We start from the raw sequence: 20,710 nt of genomic DNA on the forward strand, positions 1-20,710 counted from the left end.
CTGTATGAATTTTGTACTTTTCAATGAGATCACACCTCATTCTTCTAAACTCGAGAGAATATAAGACCTAGTCTACTCAATCTCTCCTCATAGGACAGTTGCCAACAGTTCTCTTGCATTTCAGACTTCCGGCTTTTTCTCTTTTCTTCACAATCTCTTTTTGAAGTGCTTTCTCTTCCTGTTAACAATTTGTTTCTACCACGGTGTGGAAACACACAAACAATTGGCACATGTAGCACATAGTTTTACTTTACAGCCAGCAGAGATTTAAAGCTTGAAATGAATGATTTAGAATCCAAGTGTTGAATTATTGTACATTTCATCAACATAAGAAACAGCAACAATTTTTACCATACCTGCATAAAGTAGCCAGAAACCAGTGCCTTTCTAATGTTTATGTAATAGTCTCGACTCGTGAATTCTGTACTCCTCCGAGGCAGGTTGAATCTGTCCATGATTCGTGATAGTTGTTGACGTACATTGTCAGCAGACATCAAGGATCTGTAGTTAATAAAGTTGTCATAGCACCACTGAACCGACTCATGGTCTAAAAATAAAAATAGTGCATCATAATTAATTAAAAAAAACTCCAATTAAATTCTGGCTTTATAAAGCAATTAAAAAGCCATTGAAGCATAAAACAGCCACTTTTATGAGATGTCCCCATCAAGGTCATAAATTTAAAAGTACCCAACCCAAATCGGACCTGAAGACAATTCATTCTGTTGTAAGGAAGTGTCAAATGGAGGCCAAGTGCGTTGCCACAGGCACAGGGAAACAATCAGAAGGACTCACTAGTTGTCTTCAAGCTCTTTTTAACGTCAGCTTTCGCAAAGGTAGAATTACCAAAGACAAATCACCCATCTACTCAGTCAGGTTGATGCATGATCGAATGCAAATCATGACATTACATCATAAACTGCACATACAACCACACTTGACAGTTTATAAGAAAAATACTATTAAATATTAGGTGGTCTAACTAAAATTAACCACAACAACCACCAACAGTGGTCAAATTTAACATTTTGCATTAGTTCTACGTCTTTGAAAATGTAGTGAATCGTAAACAGGGGGAAACAATCTGACTGCCACATTTAGTTTGATGATACTGATACCTTATAGAAAACTTTGGTAAATTCAAAGTCACTAATTATTTGATAATTAATTTTTTTTTTGCACTAAATTCCCATTTTGCTGGGTTATTTATTTTGCTTAATTTGAACGATTGGAAAATTCAATTTTTAGCAGAAAAAACTGGCATTATTGGTAGACTGTGTTCACTAAAATATTCCAGTAACAGATCAGCAACAATGTTCCAATCTATCATTTTGATCATGATAGACTTCCCAACTTGGACTTGGCTCTTTTTCTACACGGTTAAATTACGGGGAAAAACACAGATGTCCAAATTAGCAGTAGCACGAGCAGCCCTGCTCACAAGTTGATGATTATACTTATTTCTGTCCAACAGCACTATGGGGGATTGTAATGAATGTGAAATCACAAATTGTTGGAGCTAATCACTTCAAGGAGAAATGTCACAAACATAAAAGCAGTCATTTATATGGGAATCAACTGAAAATCCCCAAAACATGGAGGAAAATTGTTAAAAGTAAACTTGGGCTGCATGCAAGGAAGGCAGGCCAACAAAGAATCTGAATTTTCTGTCCATGAAACAAAATATTCTGATAATTCCTCCTCCCCTCTCCTCTCGAAGATGCTGATTCATGTTGTTATACATCAGCCAGTCATACATAGAGAGAGAGCGTCAGCAGGCTATGTTGGAAGACTACAACAGTGACTACACTCCAAAAGTACATCACTGGCTGTAAAGCTCTGAGACGCCCGGTGGTTGTGAAAGGTGCTATATAAATGTAAGTCTTTCTTTTTGTGCATTGAGCCAATCCCGATCTTGCCCATTGTCCTCTTCCACTCACGCACACCCAATACACAATCCAGCAGGAGTCAGTGAACAGAAGCTGGAACCCAGGCGGAGCTCGTAAACATTGTATGGACCCACGTCACCCCAACTGAGGTCAACTAACTCAATGCAGACCTTCCCTATTGGTACAGCTGAGTATCACATAGAGCAGCACATTTATCTGCTAAACCATCAGAGGTGCTAAAAGGCTTCAATAGATTTTACCCCACCCCCTTTTGTAAACTTATTCTTGGGATATGAGCATCACTGGTAATGCAGTGTTTATTGCCTATCCCCAGTTGCCAGAAGAATCATGGGTTGCACATGGTGAACATTATGTCGACTAAGACTCCAAGATTTCGGTCTCAGTTTCATTCTCGAATGTCAACACCACTCATGGAGCATGTGTTGCTTGTTTTTTTTTCTTCCTGTGTATATATTTTACACTTGTCTGCAGCATAAATTTCAGAAAAATTAAAAGTCCCAATGAGGAGCCCATAAAGACCTGACAGTACAATTTCCAAATACTTTGCGCTAAACAGATGATCTCTGAACAATTCAAACTCTAATGGGGCATGAAATATGAGCAAACGCAGCACAATGCCAAATAGAACTGGGGTCTAAACTAACATAGATGGCATGTTGAATACCCCCAAAATGGAAGAAGGCACGAGACAGAAATAATCAACTGGACAGAGCACCATTGTACAACCCATTTCCATTTTGCATTATTATAAGTTCCACTCGTTGGTATTTAGGTTATACGGTATCAATAAGCAACCATTTGCTCCCCAGAGATTGTTTTTTGTTTTATTCACTCCCTAACAAGAGCATTACATAGAAACATAGAAATTAGGTGCAGGAGTAGGCCATTCGGCCTCTTGAGCCTGCACCACCATTCAATAAGATCACAGCTGATCATTCACCTCAGTACCCCTTTCTTGCTTTCTCTCCATACCCCTTGATCCCTTTAGCCATAAGAGCCACATCTAACTCCCTCTTGAATATATCCAAGGTTCCAATGAAATACATGACTCCCCAACTGTGAAATGGTACCAACATACATTCTTCATGCATTGCACGCCCAACAGTCTGGACGTTATTGGCTTATTCAGCTCATCTATTTACTTCTGAACATTGCTGGAAATGTGCTGCAACACTTTCTTACAGCATGTGAAAAGTTGGCAGCATCATGATTATGAGAAACAATTTGTGACGATCATCTACAAGTATGAATTTCTCCACCGTATTTAAAGGCTTTGGTGATAGTGCAGTGCAGCCTGGGAAACACAAGGTTTGTTTTTGATGCAGGTAGTGTATTGCCTGGGACAGTGCCAAAGGGTATGCCGTATAACTCAGACCCAGGACCCACACAGTGTGGAGTATAAACTTTCAATTTGTGCTTCACTGCTTTTATATTAACTCTCCTGTTTATTCTAATCTCCCTTATTTGCTCCCTATATCATCGCTGAGTGAGCAAATGATAGGATTATGATATTAACATAGAAATGTACAGCGCAGGAGGCTATTTCGGCCCATCGTGTCCCACACGACGCTTGATCAGCAGCCCTGAAAGTTACATATAAACCCATGAACAATGAACAATGGCGGACAGGTAAAGAGCATCCGGCCAACCAGTCCGCCCCACACAACTGCAATACCCCGTGTATTTTATACTCCACCCCACCCGGCGCCATGCGATCTCCTGGGAGAGGCAAAAAAAGATAAAAATCCCAGGCCAATTCTGGAAAAAAATCTGGGAAAATTCCTCTCCGACCCATCCAGGCAATCAAAACTAGCCCAGGAGATCATTCTGGCCATATTAGATTCCCTGAAGTACTTACTATCATATCTGCGCCAGCCAACAAAACCAGCTCTAGGTGCTTGTCCACAGATCCCTGAAAGTAGCAGGCCAGGTGGATAAGGTGGTTAAGAAGGCATATGGAATGCTTGCCTTTATTGGCCGAGGCATAGAATACAAGAGCAGGGAGGTTATGCTTAAATTGTATAATACACTGGTTAGGCCACACCTGGAATACTGCGTGCAGTTTTGGTTTCCATATTTACGAAAGGATATACTTGCTTTGGAGGCAGTTCAGAGAAGGTTCACAAGGTTGATTCCGCAGATGAGGGGGTTGACTTATGAGGAAAGGTTGAGTAGGTTGGGCCTCTACTCATTGGAATTCAGAAGAATGAGAGGTGATCTTATCGAAACGTATAAGATTATGAGAGGACTTGCCAAGGTGGATGCAGAGAGGATGTTTCCACTGATGGGGAAGACTAGAACTAGAGGGCATGATCTTAGAATAAGATGCCCCCCATTTAAAACTGAGACTAGGAGAAATTTCTTCTCTCAGGGTTCTGGATCTGTGGAATTTGCTACCTCGGAGAGCTATGGAAGCTGGGACATTGAATAAATTTAAGACAGAAATAGACAGTTTTTTTTAACGATAAGGGGCTATGGGGAACGGGCATGGAAGTGGAGCTGAGTCCATGATCAGATCAGCCAAGATCTTATTGAATGGCGGAGCAGGCTCGAAGGGTTGCATGTCCTACCTGCTCCTATTTCTTATGTTCTTATTAAACTATCTGGGGGAGCAACAAACTGGTAGAATGGTATAAGTCCTGGCTCTCAGGTGTACGAGACCACAAACAACATCATCTATTCACAACATCAGAACACTTTTCAGATGCATGCTTAGCACATGGTTTCCTCAGAACCCATTGATCCAGGCTAGATTCTTGTGCTGTATGGTCAATGTAAAATGAAAAACTAGTTCAAGGTGTTTTGAGAGTTTTGAGTAAAATAATTATATACTAAACCATCAATGGTGTAATTTACTCTCGAGCTTGCGCTTCAACATGATGATCATTTAGTGATGACCAACCGCAGTTTAGACCTGTTTATTTTAACGGGCAGTTAATCACTTTCTTGGGATGTAAAATGTTCAGAAGCTGCATCAGAGAAGGGGTTTTTATTGCATAGTATCAAAATACAAGTTATGGAACTTGTTAAAGTGTAGCAAATTGAAGCATTTCAGCAAGGGAACTTGACAAGTGATTATATGATTTTACTGATGAAATTTCAGGAATCATCGTGACATATATCAGACATGTGGGTCAGATAAATAGAGAACCTAAGTGTATTGGCAATTGTTTAAAAAAAAAAGAGTTGTGACCACGGCCATAGACCAACTCCAATGCTTCTTTGAAGCAAGATGTTTTTTTACAAAACAAAAATGAATACTTAAGTTACATGGTGCTTATGTTAGACGTGATGGACAATAAATTAAAAGTCCGAAATTGCCCCTTTTGAAAAGGCCAGTTAGCACCTCTGGCCGATGCTAACGGGGCGATAAGTGGTTTGTGCCCAGGGGCAGACGTCGGGAGTGACGTGGCTGGAATTGCTCCATGGATATCAGGGGCGAAAACGGCTCTGTGCCACACCCTGGCGATGATGTCATCACCATGCGCACCGACCCCTTATCACCGGGCACCGACCTCTTATTCATCCCCACGGAGGAAGTTGCCCCACGGGACCACGGTCGAGGTGGTTGGGGTGCTGCGGCTGCTCTGGCCCAGCCAAAACCCTCCTGGGTGGCCCAGTAGGCACTGCGGAGCCCACGCTAGGCCCCATAACACCCCTCCGCTTTAAAAGAGGAGGGACGATGCGACGCGTCAGTGCAGCGCTGCTCACGCCTCCCTCCCTCTCGGTTTATTCAAAGTTACCACCCCAAACTCAGCGCGGGGCAATTTCAGCCTTAGAGTCCAGTCATTCTAAATTTCAATTGCAATGCTACTTATGAAATAGAACCAAGAGTTCATAGTGGATTTTGTTGAAATGGAAAAAACATAGGATTATTTTTCTAAAGAATGAACTTGCATTTATACATTGCCCCACAGGGATCTGTGTTGGTGTCTCAACTATTCACTGTATTTATTAACGACTTTAAGACAATGGGATAGAAAGCCACATATCCAAGTTTGCCAATGCCACAAAGATAGGTGGCATTGTAAGCAGTGTAGATGGAAGCATATTCCATTAATATCTTTGTAATTTTAAGTGAATAGGCAAAACTGTGGCAAATGGATTTCAATATAGGTAATCCTATATTGAGATCATCCACTTTGGCCCGAAAAGGGTAGATCAGAGTACTTTCTAAATGGTGGAAAACTAGAAACAGTGGCGGTCCAAAGAGACTTGGGGGTCCATGTGCATAGATCATTAAAATGTCATGGGACAGGTACAGAAAATAATCAAAAAGGCTAATTGAATGTTGGGCTATATATCTAGAGGAGTAGAATACAAGGGGATGGAAGTTATGCTACAGTTATACAAAGCACTGGAGTACAGTGTGTAGTTCTGGGCACCAGACCTCAGGACAGATATATTGGCCTTGGAAAGAATACAGTGTAGATTTACCAGAATGATACATGGACTCCAAGGGTAAAATTACTAAAAGAGATTACACAAATTAGGGTTGAGTTCCCTGGAATTTAGAGGGTTAAGGGGTGATTTAATCGAAGTGTTCAAGATATTAAGGAGAACTGATAAGCAATGTTCCCTCTAATTTTTATTTTAGGTGGGCGGTTCATTTAAATTTGCTGCACAGCCGTGCATGCGCCATTATCTTTTCCAGCATTACAGCTGGTGATCGGCCTATTCAAGACCTCCCGATCTCTGCACAGCCAAGTGACCAGGTAATCTGTTTTCGGTAGTGTTGGTTGAGGGATGAATATTGGCCAGGACACCAGGAGAATTCCCCAGCTCGTGAGCAAAAAAAAAAGAAAAATACTTGCATTTATATAGCAACTTTCACAACCTCTGGACATCTCAAAGCACTTTACAACTAATTAAGTACTTTTGAAGTATGGTCACTTTTGTAATGTAGGAAATGCAACGGTCAATTTGCACACAGCAAGCTCCCACAAACAGCAATGGGATAATGACGAGTCTTAGTGATGTTGATTGAGAGATAAATATTGGCCAGACCATCAGCAAAACTTCCCTGCTCTTCTTCAAAATAGTGCCATGGGATCTTTTACGTCCACCTGAGGGGACAGACGGAGCCTCGGTTTAACGCCGCATCCAAAATACAGCACCTCCAACAGTGCAGCACTCTTTCAGTACTGCACTGGAGTGTCAAACTAGATTTTTGCACTCAAGTCTCTGGAGTGGGACTTGAACCTACAACCTTCTGACTCAGTGGCGAGCGTGCTACTCACTGAGCAAATTACTTCTCTATCTATAGTGCATAGTATCTCTCCATCCACCTGAGGGGGCAGACAGGGCCTCAGTTTAATGTTTCATCTGAGAGGCAGCACCTCCAACAGGGGCATCCATAATGTACTAAAGCATCAACCTAGATTTGGTGGTCATCTCCAGAGCACGGATTGTTCCTACAACATTCTGACTCAGAGGAGAGAGTGCAACTAACTGAGCCAAGGCTGATATCTCAAAACAAATAAATCTGTTTTTTTTTTAAAAAGAGGATGACTGGGCAATAAATGTTGACCAGTACAATGGAGAACATCCCTTTTCTTAATAGTGCTGTGGGATCTTTTACATTCACCCAAACAGAGTGTCTTGGTTAAATGTCTCATTCAAAAGAAGACACCTTCGACAATGCAACACTCCCTCACTACTGCAGTAAAATATCAGCCTTGATTAAAAAGACTTGGATTTATATAGCGCCTTTTACGACCGCCGGACATCTCAAAGTGTTTTACAGCCAATGAAGTACTGTTGTAATGTAGGAAACGTGGCAGCCAATTTGCACAAATCCCTGGAGTGGAGCTTGAATAAACGACCTTCTGACTCAGAGGAGTCTGCTGCCACTGCGCCAAGCTGGCACTCAAATGTTTTGTTTGCAAAAAGGAAATTTGTCTCCATTTAGTTATTTGTAATGTTTCACAATGTGCTAGTGTTTTATAAGTAAACTCACTAGTCACTCAGAAACCACAATAAATGAATACAGCAGTCAATTTAAAATTCGTAACAGCAATCTGGCCCCAAACAAAATTATATGCCTACAGAATAAAAACAAAAACACTGGAATTGCACAGCAGGTAGATCAACATCTAAAAGGAAAGGAAAAGATTTGCTAATATTTTGGGTGCAATCCTCCTGGAAAGATACACATGAATTATTAACCCATCCTTCTCTTTCAGATGCTGTCCGACCTAATGTGTATATCCTGTTTTATTTCAAGTTGCAGCGCTCAGTTTTCTGAAGCCACTGAGAGGACCGCAAAACCAATATGCCAAATAACCATTTTTGAATTTTATCAAAAATATGTGTGACAATCTGGACAATGAGAGAATTGCACATTGTGAATCTGACCCAAAGCAAGTGGTGATTTCTCCAGTTACTGAGGTAAAATTAAAATTAAAAGCAGTATTTGAGGATTTCATTGGGGGAAAAAAGATCCATGTAATGAGATAAAACTTTATAACTTATCGTTTGGGATCCTAATGTTTGGCAAAAAATAGCAAGAGGAAAAGTAGCCACCTCTAAAATATATCTGAACCAATTAATTCAAGTTAAGCAATTTAAATTAAACAGTTTTTGCATAATTTAAGTTCTAATATCCTTGCCCTTTCTTTGTTCCACTCTTACCTATCCAATCATAGCATCTCCAGCAATGCCTTCAGTTCCCACCCCAGGACCTATGGAGTTCCCAAGAATCTATCCTTGGCACCCTCCGTTTTCTCATTTACATGCTGTTCCTTGGTAATGTCATCCAAGTACATAGTTTTAGCTTTCACATGTAGGATGACAACATCCAGCTCTACCTCTCGCCCACCTCTTTTGACCCTCTTGGTGCCTGCATGTTACTGGACTGCTTGTCCGACACTACACGCTCTGGAATTCCCTCATTTATATCCACCACCTTCCCCGCCTCGTTGAAGACCCATCTCTTTGATCACCCCTCCTAATGTCTCCTCCTTTGTCTTGCTGTCACAATTTTATGTGATTACGTGTCTGTGAAGCGTCTTGTTTTACGTTAAATAACAAGTGCAAGTTTTTGTTCAGCTAATAGGCGATTCGAATTGAGCCACTTTGAACTAAAAGGGCTATTCCACAGATGGGAATTTCCACATGGTCACAGAAAGTGCTCTCTGGAGAAAATTGCAAATCGCAATGCCCAATTTTCCATCCATTTAAATGAATGCACTAAAAACTGGGCACGGTGGATCCACGATTTTCTAGCGATCATGCCCTGCAAGTGCTGCTCCATGCAGGAGTGCCCAACCGTGTATCCAGGCATGTACAGAATTCTCCCCTATACAGGACATTTAGGGGTCGAAATTGCCCCTTACAGTAAGACCTTTGGCCACCTAAAAGCGGCAGCCACAGAGTGACGCAGAATGGCCGCCGACTCTCCGTGGAGGAGCCTACATTTTGAAAATTACCCTTCTTTACTTTTGGAGCGGTGTCCAGGACCGCTCCTCCCGTTTTCCCACTGCGGCGTGCGAGCGCCGACCCCCTTACCAACTGGCAGGGACCCTCCTCGCAAAATTTTCCCCTTTCCAATATTGCCCTGCCGCCGATCGGTGCCCCCGAAAGCTTTTGCCGTCAGTACACACTCTGACATGGCAGCCCGGCCGCCATGTTTTTTTCCTGTCAGCCGACTGTCAGGTCGGTCCGATAATTATGGCGGCGGGTTCAGCCGGGCCGCCAACAGGCAGTATGGCACCCTGCTGGAGGCCGAAACCCTCCCTGGTAGCCCAGTGTTTGCCACTGAAGTGGCTGCAGAATTCGCAGCAGCCCTCCCCTTTAACTGAAGGGGAGACACATTGTGACGCACCAGCGCCATGACGCCATCAGCACGGTGCTGATGACTGACAGCCTTGGATACTTTGCCTCGTCAGTGACGGCCACTCCACCTTGCCCCCACTTCCGCCCCCATAATGAGGCCACTTCTGCTCTGCTCAGACCCCCCCACCACCACGCCCCCTGACCTGCTGGATAGCGACGGTTAGGACGCCCCAATGCATGAGGCAGCCAGAACACATCGAAACCGGTAGGTGCACCTCGTTTCAGACGGTGGGCAATTTCGGCCCCTTAAAGTTCCAATCAGGAAGGAGCCAAACCGTGCAAACAAACAGAGTGCTGTCCAGCTTGAGTCGGAGCTCCAGCTACTGGTTTCAAAACAGTGCAGTGCAAAACACAGCTTAGAAGATCCTTGCACAGAACACAAGCTTAAAAAAAAAACGATTCTCTCTCACCCCATTATGAATGCCCTAGTTATAGCTTCAGACACTATTCACATTACAAATTAGAATACAGGAAGTACAATTATTCAGTTACTTGTTCCTTTCTGGCTGTTTAATGAGAATTCTAAGGTTATGTACAGAAAGAAAACTGGTAACATATCTGAAGTAAGAGTATAATTGCAATTGGGAAATAGAGACTCATCTGCTAATGCTCTAGAGTTGTTTAACTCTCCTTTCGTGCAGAGTTTAAGGGTGAAGCAGAGATAAATTATGAGAATTTATTGATTTTCGAATTTATACCAAATTCTTTATAAGTGGATACCTACCCTGCGTGGAATTCCTCCATACAGATAAATAAAACAAATGTTGTAAGTCGGTGAACATGCGTTGTAGTGACATTTTGATACTAAAATTGTGGAAACATTGCATTGTGTTTCGAGCAAATCAACCAACACACAAGTTTGGATATTGGAACATGTTTCATTGTTACCTCAGAATTTCTTAGGAGCAATGCATTTTGTACAACTAACCAAGTCCTTAACAGCATAAAATGTATCAAGAGAAAGGCACAAAAGATGTTTATAAGCACGTCTTAGAGGGTAGAGTCTATTAAGGTGGCAAGGAACTACTGTATTGACAGTAGACAGTGGAAGGTGGGCAATTTAAACTAAAAATTCAACACATAAATTTGGTCCAGCATTTCATGTTATGAATGCAAAATGTGATCTTCAAATGAAGTCCTCTTTAAATAACAAAATGAGCACAGAAGGCATCTGCACAGTAATTCTTTGGTAAACAATTCGAAGATGTTTATGTTAAAGCTCAATAATCAGGAGCTTGTTGTACAAAATTTGTGAATCTACATGAAGATCTTTTACTTGGTAATTGGGCATGAAAATAAATGTGAAGTACAATTTACTTACTCTGCTTGAATGCATGGTAAACGTTGAGCAGGGTCAGGTGATCTCCATCTATATGCGCGAACCGCATCTTGGCTTCGTCAGCTGCTTTCTTAGCTTCCGTTGGGCGAACAAAACACTGTGGGACTAAACAATGTTGGTATGGGCCCAACACAGACGCCCATATGGATGAGTCACTCATTCACAGACACAGGAACAAGGCCTAGCTAGGTCAGTTCAGAGAGCATTGGGCAGGGCATGATGGGACATGGTCACCAACTGCATCTTGGACTGTCTATTACCTTGGCTTGGTACCAAACATCAACACCTACTCACATCTGCAAGACAAGAGTGTTTCAGAAGCTACACAATTACCAAATTTTAGTGAAAAAGGCGGTGCATAGGGCAATACAGAGCTATTATAATGTATTAACTGAATGCCTTCTGCAAGCATTTTCCTAACCTACTGAAAGTGTGATATGTAACTGTAAAACATTTAGTATTTGAAGTGTAAGATGCTGATAACAACAGATGACTTGAATCTCACCCTTGCATATAGGTTAAAAACCCAGGAAGAACAAAAGGAAGCAAGGGTGAAATTCTGCCCTGCCCAGCTGCTCTGAATCTGATTTAATCTATAGTACTGTACTGACAGAGTTCATGTCTGTCGTCTTGCTAAACATTACTTACAAAAACGTAATCAGCCCATTAATGGTTTTGTAAAGCATTATACAGGATAGAATCAGTATTATTAATGAAATACAAAACCACAAGTTACCTAAATAAGCAAGTGACCAATGTTCAAGTCATAATGAACATGGAAGTACTGCTGCCCATCTCCACCAAAGGGATACCCCAAAATAGCCAAACTACCAAACCATGCTACTTTCTGCAGCTCAATTACACAAATACTTCCATCTAAATATTTAAATTAAGCCTTCATTATCTCTTATCCAATTATGAATTTCAAAATATTTAGTCTGAATCCTTGGGGAATAGAATTGCAAAATTATTTCTCTACTATTGAAATTCTAAGACTTGGGAAAAAATTAGTTTTTTTGTGTACAAAATATTAAACCTAACTATGCTGAGCAATCTCAATATTCATCAACACCTCTCCTTCATTAAGCTTCTTCCCTTCCTCTGCTCGACAGCTGCTTGAACAAAAGTGATTTATGGGCAGAATAAAATGTTAAAAATGGTTCAAAAATACATGAAATTAAGCATCAAACCTAGAAAATTGTAATCAGAATTTGTGCTTATGTATTCCTCAGTTCAAAAAGTAGTTTCAAAACTTCTTCAGTACTTAACATAAACCATTCAAATACAAAATTACTGTACTGCTTTTAATGGGCATTTAAAGCATATTCTTGGAAAAGATCAACTCCCAAAACAAATCCTCTTCAATAATTTGTTTTGTCTAACTGCAAGTCATGTTTTGACAATTTCATCCCTGCTATTACCTGACAACATTGCAGTGATGGAGAGAATCTCATTTGAACAGTTGTGTTCACAGCTGGCAATAACCATCTTGGCCAACTGTGGATCTAATGGGAATTCTGCCATCATGGACCCAAGTTCCGTCAGGTCTCCATCATCATTCAGCGCAGCCAGATAATTCAAAAGCTCCAAGGCCCTCATCAGTGTCTCGGGAGCTGGAAAGTAATACATACGATTATTAAAGGTAAAACCTTTTGATGAAATAAAACCACTGAACAGATGTACTATTTGGTATCCTTACTGTATGTAAATATTTCTACATGCATTTCTTCAACGTGGTCTCATCTCTCTCCTAAATTCAATGTGGGCAACATGACATCTAACTTGCACCTTATGGCTTGTGTCAATCTGAACCCAAAAGCATTGATGCCAACACAAACTGTGCAGTTTAACTGACCTGAAGTAAGTAATATCTGTGTAGCAATTGTTTCCCGTGGCTTAAAAATGTTTATTTTCAAAATCTTAAGAGCAAATAACCATGTTAAGGATTAAATGGCACAGGGGAAAAATTAAACATGTAAGAAATGATAAAGGAGTTGATACTTCACCAGGAATGTTCCCTGCCAGCAGGTAAGATTTATACCATAAATCATTGAAATTTTCTTGGCTAGGCAGCAGGTTCACTTTTACAGGGCACAAATATTTTTAGAAACATTTTGCTCTCCACATAGAAAATGCTATTGTTGCATCAGAGTTGAAAAATTTCACTGGCCAAGAAGTTACTTTCAAGTTTTGTCAAGCTCAAAAATAAACCAAACTGACAATTTTCCAAATAAACACCACTGTTTCTCCATCGGTCTTCAATCCTCCTTTCTCAGTATTCCTGCTGTGTTGTTGTTAACCTGATGTGTCAGCTTGGCTCAATAGTGGTACTCTCACTAAGTCAAAAGGTAATGGGTTCATACTCCACTTCAGGACTTAGTACATTAACTAGGTTGATACTTCAGTGCAGCACTAAGTGAATCTTGCATTGTCAGAGGTGCCGTCTTTCACATGAGACTTTAAAGCAAGGCCCCAAATGCCTGCTCAGGTGGACGGAAAAAGATCCCATGGCACCACTGAAGAGAAATCTATCTGCTGCTCGACGCCTGCTCCGAAAATTGAGACCCTGCCTTATGAGGGGAATTTCATAATCTCAAATACAGAATGACCACAAATAGTTCATGTAACCTTTTTACAATATCTAGAATGGTAGCTTAGAACAGATTAACTGTCCAGAATGTGAACAACACAAGTCCTATCCCTGGAACAAACCCGAGACAACCTTGTGTCTGCCAAGAGGTCCAATGATATATTATATTGATATAATAGTAATCGCACAGCTAAAACAAGACAAATGCAAACTTGATGGTTCCAAAATTTCGAAAATGAATTTAAACAATAATTAGATAGTTGGAGGATAATGTTGCTTTAAATATTTCTGAAAGTAAGAGTAGGAGATACTTGGAAAGCTTGGCCAGCTCCTTACCTGGTGGATCCATGAAGTCAAAATGTACCAAGTCATCAATGCCAAGTTTCTTCAGCTGAAGAACTACAGAACCCAGGTTAGACCTCAAAATTTCAGGATAAGTATTGTCCTGTTAATTAAAGAACATACAGCTCAAATAAAAATGTTGTGAAAGGCTAACAACCTACACAGTGTAAACCCAAAACGACATTCAGTTTTGCTTCCTCCTCAATTTAGTTGAAGCCTACAAGAGGACTATCAAACTATATTATGCAGACCAACTAACTAAAAACTCTGGCATTGCAAACGTATTGAATGTCAGCGTCAGGATTAGAAAATAGCAGCCCTCAGGACATTATTAATGAACATTACCTATCTGGGAGGTTTGCCCTCAAGAGTGAACCAAAGCTGTCTTAGGAACACTACGAAAGACAATGTCCCTCAACAATGACATCATGGTGTCACAACCTTGCCCGATATTTCCTTTGCCATTATCCTATAAAAGCACCCTGAACACGAACAGCAGCAAATCTTTCCTCAGAGAAAGCAATCAAGCATAAAAGGGACTCAGGAGCTACGTAAGTGGGATATATGGAGGATTCTTCAATTAAAAGAATAATGAGTCCACAGATACCATCTGCTTTTTAGTATCTCAACTAGTTGGTAAACCGTGAATATTCAACCTGGAATGGAGGGGGGAAAAGCACAAATTACAGCTCAACTTGATCCTATCCTTACCCAGCATCCATACATAGGCACTTTCCAGCATTATGGAATGTACAGTAATCAGAAGTGGGAATCGATAAAGCCGAGGATTCACGACTGAAGGTGCAATCAGATAGACCGGCTCAATCCAGACTCATGGTTCGAGGTCAGAGGTCAAAGGGTTAAGAGTTTGAATGCCCCTTCAGATGGAGAAACAAATCCGGTCCAATGGTCTACCAGTAGAACTACTGGGTAGCCGGAGGCAAATACCTTCAAAATTCTCTAAATCTATATAGTGTCACAGGAGGTATTGATTGTAAAGGGATATAGAACTTGCCTGCATTTCAGTTTTGTAGGCCTTTTCAGTGTAAAGTCTAAAGCACTTTCCTGGTCTAGTACGACCAGCACGACCTGCTCTTTGCTGTGCAGATGCTTTACTGATAGCAGTCACCAACAACGATTCAACTCTGATACGTGGGTTATATACCTGTTGATCATGAAAAAAAGGTTAACACAAGCTGAACTGAACAGTAAGACTTATTTCTTACTAGGCAGGCCAAGAGTTCAAAGGACAATCAAATATTTTCAACTTTCATGGAGTCAAGTGAGGAGAAACACTGGGCCCAAGTTTCCACCCTCTGGAAAAACGGCGCATCTCGAAAAGGTGCGCCGACTTTCTGGAAGAAAAAGGGCGCCGAAAACTTACCTTGTGATTCTCCGGTCTCCTCAGGACGTCTTCATGCTCGGCGTGGCGCAGCACAAGGGGTCAGGGGTGGAGCCAGGTCCCAGCGCTGAAAACAGTGCCGGCACCTCTGCACATGCGCGCTAGAGTGTGCGCACATGTGCAGTAGCTCCTTGCCCCCGAGGCTGCGTGGGAGGGGTCCGACCCTAGCCCTGGACGAATGGGCTCCCCGGGCAAAGATCGGACTGGACCTCCCTCCCGTTCAGCTCCCCTCCCCACCCCACCTCCCTCCCGTTCAGCCTCCCCCCCCTCCCTCCCCTCTGGTGGCGGGGTCCACCTGCCCGGCATCTCACTGGGGGCAGGCCCCGCCGTTCAGCCTCTTCCCCCTCCCCCCCTCCCTCCCTCCCTCCCTCCTCTCTCTGTCAGAAACACAGAGACACTGACAGAGACAAAGCGAGAGAGACAGAGACAGACAGACAGAGACACTGGGGGGGGGGGGGGGGGGTGGTGACCGTCCCAGCACGATGTTGGAGGGCTCCTGGTGCTGCAGTAGGTGAGTAGAAATAATTTTTTATTTATTGATTGATTTTTTTGTATTTTATTTTTTTAATTTTTTTTGGATTGATTTATTGATCATTTATTATTGATTATGGCTCTTTATTTGTAAAAGTGAAGTGTTTAATGTTTGTAAACTTCCCTCCTCACCCTCGCCCCCCCTCTCCACCGCATCTTTCGTTCCCTACGCCTGATTTATAAGCGTAGGCAAGGTTTTTCCTGAGCGTACAAAAATCTACACTTACTCCATTCTAAGTTAGTTTGGAGTAAGTTTTCGCTGCCTAAACTTGCAAAACAGGCGCAAATGGCCGGACACGCCCCCTTTTGAAAAAAAATCTGTTCTAAAATGAAACTATTCTAACTCACTAGAACTGGAGCAAACTAAATGCCGAGAATTGCAATTTCTAAGATGCTCCATTCTAAACTAGTTGCTCCAAAAAAAGGAGCAGCTCAGGCCGAAACTTGAGCCCATTATTAGGAACTGGGGCTGGGGGTCAACGCTGCTAGTGTTGCTCTGTAATACAAGAGTCAACTTAGCTCCTATTCAAGTATAACATTTGTGTTCAAATGGTATCAGTTCTTTAAAATGCAAAATAGCAAAATATATGACACAACAGGGTGAGGAAGATCATTTTCAAAATAATCACACTTTCCCGGCCCATCAATTTCAGCAGTAAAATAGATACACATTGGCAAAGAACTCTCCAGCAATCATCACTTCAGATGGTGTTGACTTGCTTATTCTTTTCTCAAACTGATCATCTCCAATACTCTTCTTCTTCTTCTTCTTCTTCTTCTTCCCCTTCCCCCCACCCAATTAAAAGAAACTGAACAAGATTTAGCTTTTAAGTGGATTTTGGCTCAAATGATTAAGATCGATTCATTAAATAATACAAGCTCTGAAGCAAATTGCTGGAACCCAGTGTGCCTGCTATATGAACTGCAAGAGGAAGATGACCATATCACCTTTAGGATATTAAATTGACTTTTATTTTAAACTATAAGCTCTGTATAGTTCAGCTGGGTTGAATTATCATCTGCCGACTAAGTGTTTCTTTTTCGTCATGGGTTTGCAGTGGGGTGTGGGGATGAGGCGTCACATCATTTTTATTTTAAATGAAAAGTTCTGAAGTGGGCAAGATCCTGTGATAATAGCAAGGGCAAAGTTTGGAAAGTAAAACCATAATGGCATATTACTAAAAAGATGGGGCAATGCAGAGGGAATGTAGTAATCATACTGCAAATCCCAACCACCCCCACCCCCATGTAAGCGTAACACCTGGCTCTGGTTTACTTCACCTGTTGTTCACTATTTGCAATACTCCAGGGAGTCTGGACTCTGGGGACATTTTTACAATGTTTCTGGTCCTGGTGATCCAAGTCAGTATTGCATCTAACTGTAGTTCTGTAAAAATGCATTATTCAGTGTTAGAAATGCCTGTGTGTTAACTCAGGTTCATGATTGGTCGTGATATTTTCGGTGGTCAACTCACCCAACACTGTTTTAGACTGATACAATAACGGCTCGTACCGCAATATGTGGGTATGGAGGGTTGCCAACACCAACAGAACTATCACGCTAAGCAAGAGTAGTCAGCCTCCTTCAGCAGAGAGGAAAGTGTACAGAACAAAATTTAGTTCCATGAAACAGCCATCATTTAAAAATCTGGTGTAACAAGATAAATGCAGGCAGCGCAATGGCAGAACACCATAAAACTCTTGTCAGAATTCCAAAACAGTAACAGCTAAGGAGCTGGCAAACATTTGTTCAAAGTGGAATTTTCTAGATTTAAATACTTGCCTTCTGTTTAGCAAAGCCAGGATCAATCACAAACACAACACCATCAATAGTGAGTGACGTTTCAGCAATATTTGTGGACACGACAACCTAAACATAGAAAAACAAACAAATGCAGTGAAAAATCATAGCAATTTTTGAACAACGTTTCACAAAACTGCGAACATTACATTTGCAGCAGAAAGCCCATCTGCCAGGCTGTTCATATAAATCTTTTACCATAATGTATCGAAAATGAAATGTAAACAGATCAAATCCCATCCAAAATAAAAATGCTCTGCTGTAGAGTGAATTCATCCGACATAGTCATTGGGCTAGACTTTCTACTAGGTGGCTAAGGCCCAAAAAAATGGGCCATGTTCCAGCGATGTGGGACACCTCGCCCATGCTGATCGCCGGCACAAGGTCCATTTTTTTGGCGCGATTTTTCACTCGGCCTTACCCCAGCGCTGTCAAATGGGCAATCTGATTTTTCGCCGCTCTCACGATCGCCCAAAGAAAACGGAAGTCATAGAAAAAAAAAGCTTCCCTAGTAACACTATTGTGCGCATGTGTGGGATTTTTTTTTTGCCGCGTTGGAAGAAGTCATGTGTCATCGCACATGCACAGGAAGGGTCAGAGAGAGCGGGAGAGAGAGGAGGAAAGAGGATTATTCGTTTGCTCTGTGGATAGAAACTGAGAAATCTTACAATTCTGACATATCTGACTAATCTAATATCTTAAAACAATGTCGATGCAGGTAGAAAAGGAAAGGGAGAGTGAAAGGAGAAGGGCCAAAGCCTTACCGAGGAGGCCAACGAGGCCCTTGTAAATGTAATAATTACTAGGTGGGAGGACCTGACACGGGGTGGGCATGGGAAACCTCCACCCTGTGCATATCGCAGAATATGGGTCGAGACTGCCGATGTTGTAACATCGGTATCTATTGAGGTGCAGACTGCTCACCAGTGCCGCAAGAGATGGAACAGCCTGCTGGCAGCAGCCAGAGTAAGTTGCATTTTATATTCTATATTTAGAATCACATTTAAGTAATATTTAAAATCATACATATGTATTATTTACTTGATGTTTATAAATTTTAATTAGAATCTTCAATGTCATTTATTTATAATATAAAATTATTAAATTATAAATAAATTTATTTACCCTAACACAAAGGTGAATCTTATAGTATTAAAAATTATTCATATGTACTGCAATGTTAATTAATAATTGAACATTTAAATCTGTTAGTCTTAAATTTTTATTGTCAAGTCCATTAGCTTATGCCGTGCAATGATATCTCATCATTTACAGAAGAAGATAACTATCAACCGTGCGGAGCAAAGGAGGACAGGCGGCGGCTCCGCAACGGTGCACGTGTTAACTCAATACGAGGAGTTTGCGGCGGTCTTGGTGGGGCCTGAGCGCCGTTCGGTCACGACCCGTGGTGTGGCCGAGCCCACCTTTAAGTCTCGTGAGTAATGGGAACTGTGCAATGTGTCAAACATTACTAAATACATACTAAAAATATTGTAGTTACGCATATAATGTTATGCAATTATAATTCAATAATTTTGATGTACTCTTCGAAACATAGAAAATAGGTGCAGGAGTAGGCCATTCGGCCCCTCGAGCCTGCACCACCATTCAATAAGATCATGGCTGATCATTCCCTCAGTACCCCTTTCCTGCTTTCTCTCCAATCTCTTGATCTACGAATGAGGCCATATTACCCCTGGTGAACCTTTGTGCATATAGGGTTTTGAAAAGTATTGCAATATTTTGGGTTACTGAAATATTGATATTGAAATATTGATATATATTAATATGTATTGTTATAAGTTGTTTAGAAATTTCATTCATCTTTCTATGGTCAAGTGTCCGTTGAGCCCGGTGATTTAACGGAGATATCTGCAAATACCGACCCTTCCAACAGCTCGCAGGAGGAAGAGACGGAGGAGGAGGGAGATGAGATTATTTTTGTGTGTGGGCGGGGGGGGGGGGGGGGGGGGGTGGAGGGAAACAACCTGCAGCCATCTCTATTGAGATGGATGATGCACTAGGACCAAGCAGTGTGCAGGTGGCGATGCCAAGGCGCGTAATTTTGCAAATGCCGACCCCACGGAAGTCCGGTCAGCAGGGTGAGCAATCACCTACCATGGAAGGCCAGACTGAGAGCTTATTATCCCTGTGCAGGGAGACGGTCGCGATTGGTCGCGACCTTATCCAGGGTTTCGCGAGATTCTCTGCAAGCTGGAGCAAGTTCTCTGCGAACTGGAGCCAGTTTCCAGCAACCTGGAGCGAGTTCTGCACAAACTTCTCCAACTGGTCTTCCGAGCAAGCACAGACCACAAGGGAGATGTTGGAGGCCATTCGGCAGCAGACAGCCGCAACCAATGCCTACGGCATGCGTTGCTGGCTGGACATGGCGCTGCACCCCAAGGTGTTGTGTCTGCTCGCAGCGAGACCCCGAGCATGCAAGCGAGTATGGAGGACACAGTTCCTCCTGACTTGGAAGTGGAGCTTCAGGCTTCCGCTTCGTTACCTCCACCATGGCAGGAAGTCTTGCCGTCCCACTCTGCACGACGTCTTGGTGTCAGTCTGCGTAGACCAAAACGGGCGGGTGGGGTACAAACATGGGGTGGGACTGGACCTGGAGGGAAACGTGGCCACAGGTAGGGAGGGGGGAGTGTTTCCAAAACTTAATTCGTTCCGTGTTCACTTGTTGAATTGTTCTTGTTTTGTTAATTGTTAATATTTTGCGGATTTGAGGGAAGGGTAGGTTGGTGCGGGGGGCGGGAGGGATAGTTTATTAATTTTTAAAAATATTTTGTTAATAAAATGTTTTTCTTTAATTCAATAAATTGTGTGCGTCTTCTCTCTTAGTTACATTAGTTATCAACTATACAGTTGTTAATCCATATTTGTTTATTATTTTACTATACAAGTACTTTACTTAAACTAAACTTCATATTTAAATTAAGCATAAATTCTGATG

At 41.9% G+C, this 20,710-nt stretch overlaps 1 protein-coding gene across 1 annotated transcript in view; it reads right to left on the bottom strand.

Moving 5' to 3' along the window:
• Positions 1–356: 356 nt before the first annotated feature.
• dhx15 (DEAH (Asp-Glu-Ala-His) box helicase 15) overlaps positions 357–20,710 on the bottom strand; it is a gene marked incomplete at its 3' end in the record, with an annotated part of 160,369 nt that continues 140,015 nt past the window's right edge. The window contains exons 7-12 of the mRNA XM_070874463.1: positions 17,734–17,820; positions 15,033–15,182; positions 14,012–14,120; positions 12,507–12,698; positions 11,068–11,190; positions 357–547 (exon numbers count right to left, since the gene is read on the bottom strand). Of these exons, the coding sequence (XP_070730564.1) occupies positions 357–547; positions 11,068–11,190; positions 12,507–12,698; positions 14,012–14,120; positions 15,033–15,182; positions 17,734–17,820 (852 nt within the window). The remainder of the gene's footprint in view (positions 548–11,067; positions 11,191–12,506; positions 12,699–14,011; positions 14,121–15,032; positions 15,183–17,733; positions 17,821–20,710) is intronic.

The sequence above is a fragment of the Pristiophorus japonicus genome, unplaced genomic scaffold (assembly GCF_044704955.1).
Source record: "Pristiophorus japonicus isolate sPriJap1 unplaced genomic scaffold, sPriJap1.hap1 HAP1_SCAFFOLD_835, whole genome shotgun sequence".
Classification (NCBI taxonomy): Eukaryota; Metazoa; Chordata; class Chondrichthyes; family Pristiophoridae; genus Pristiophorus; species Pristiophorus japonicus.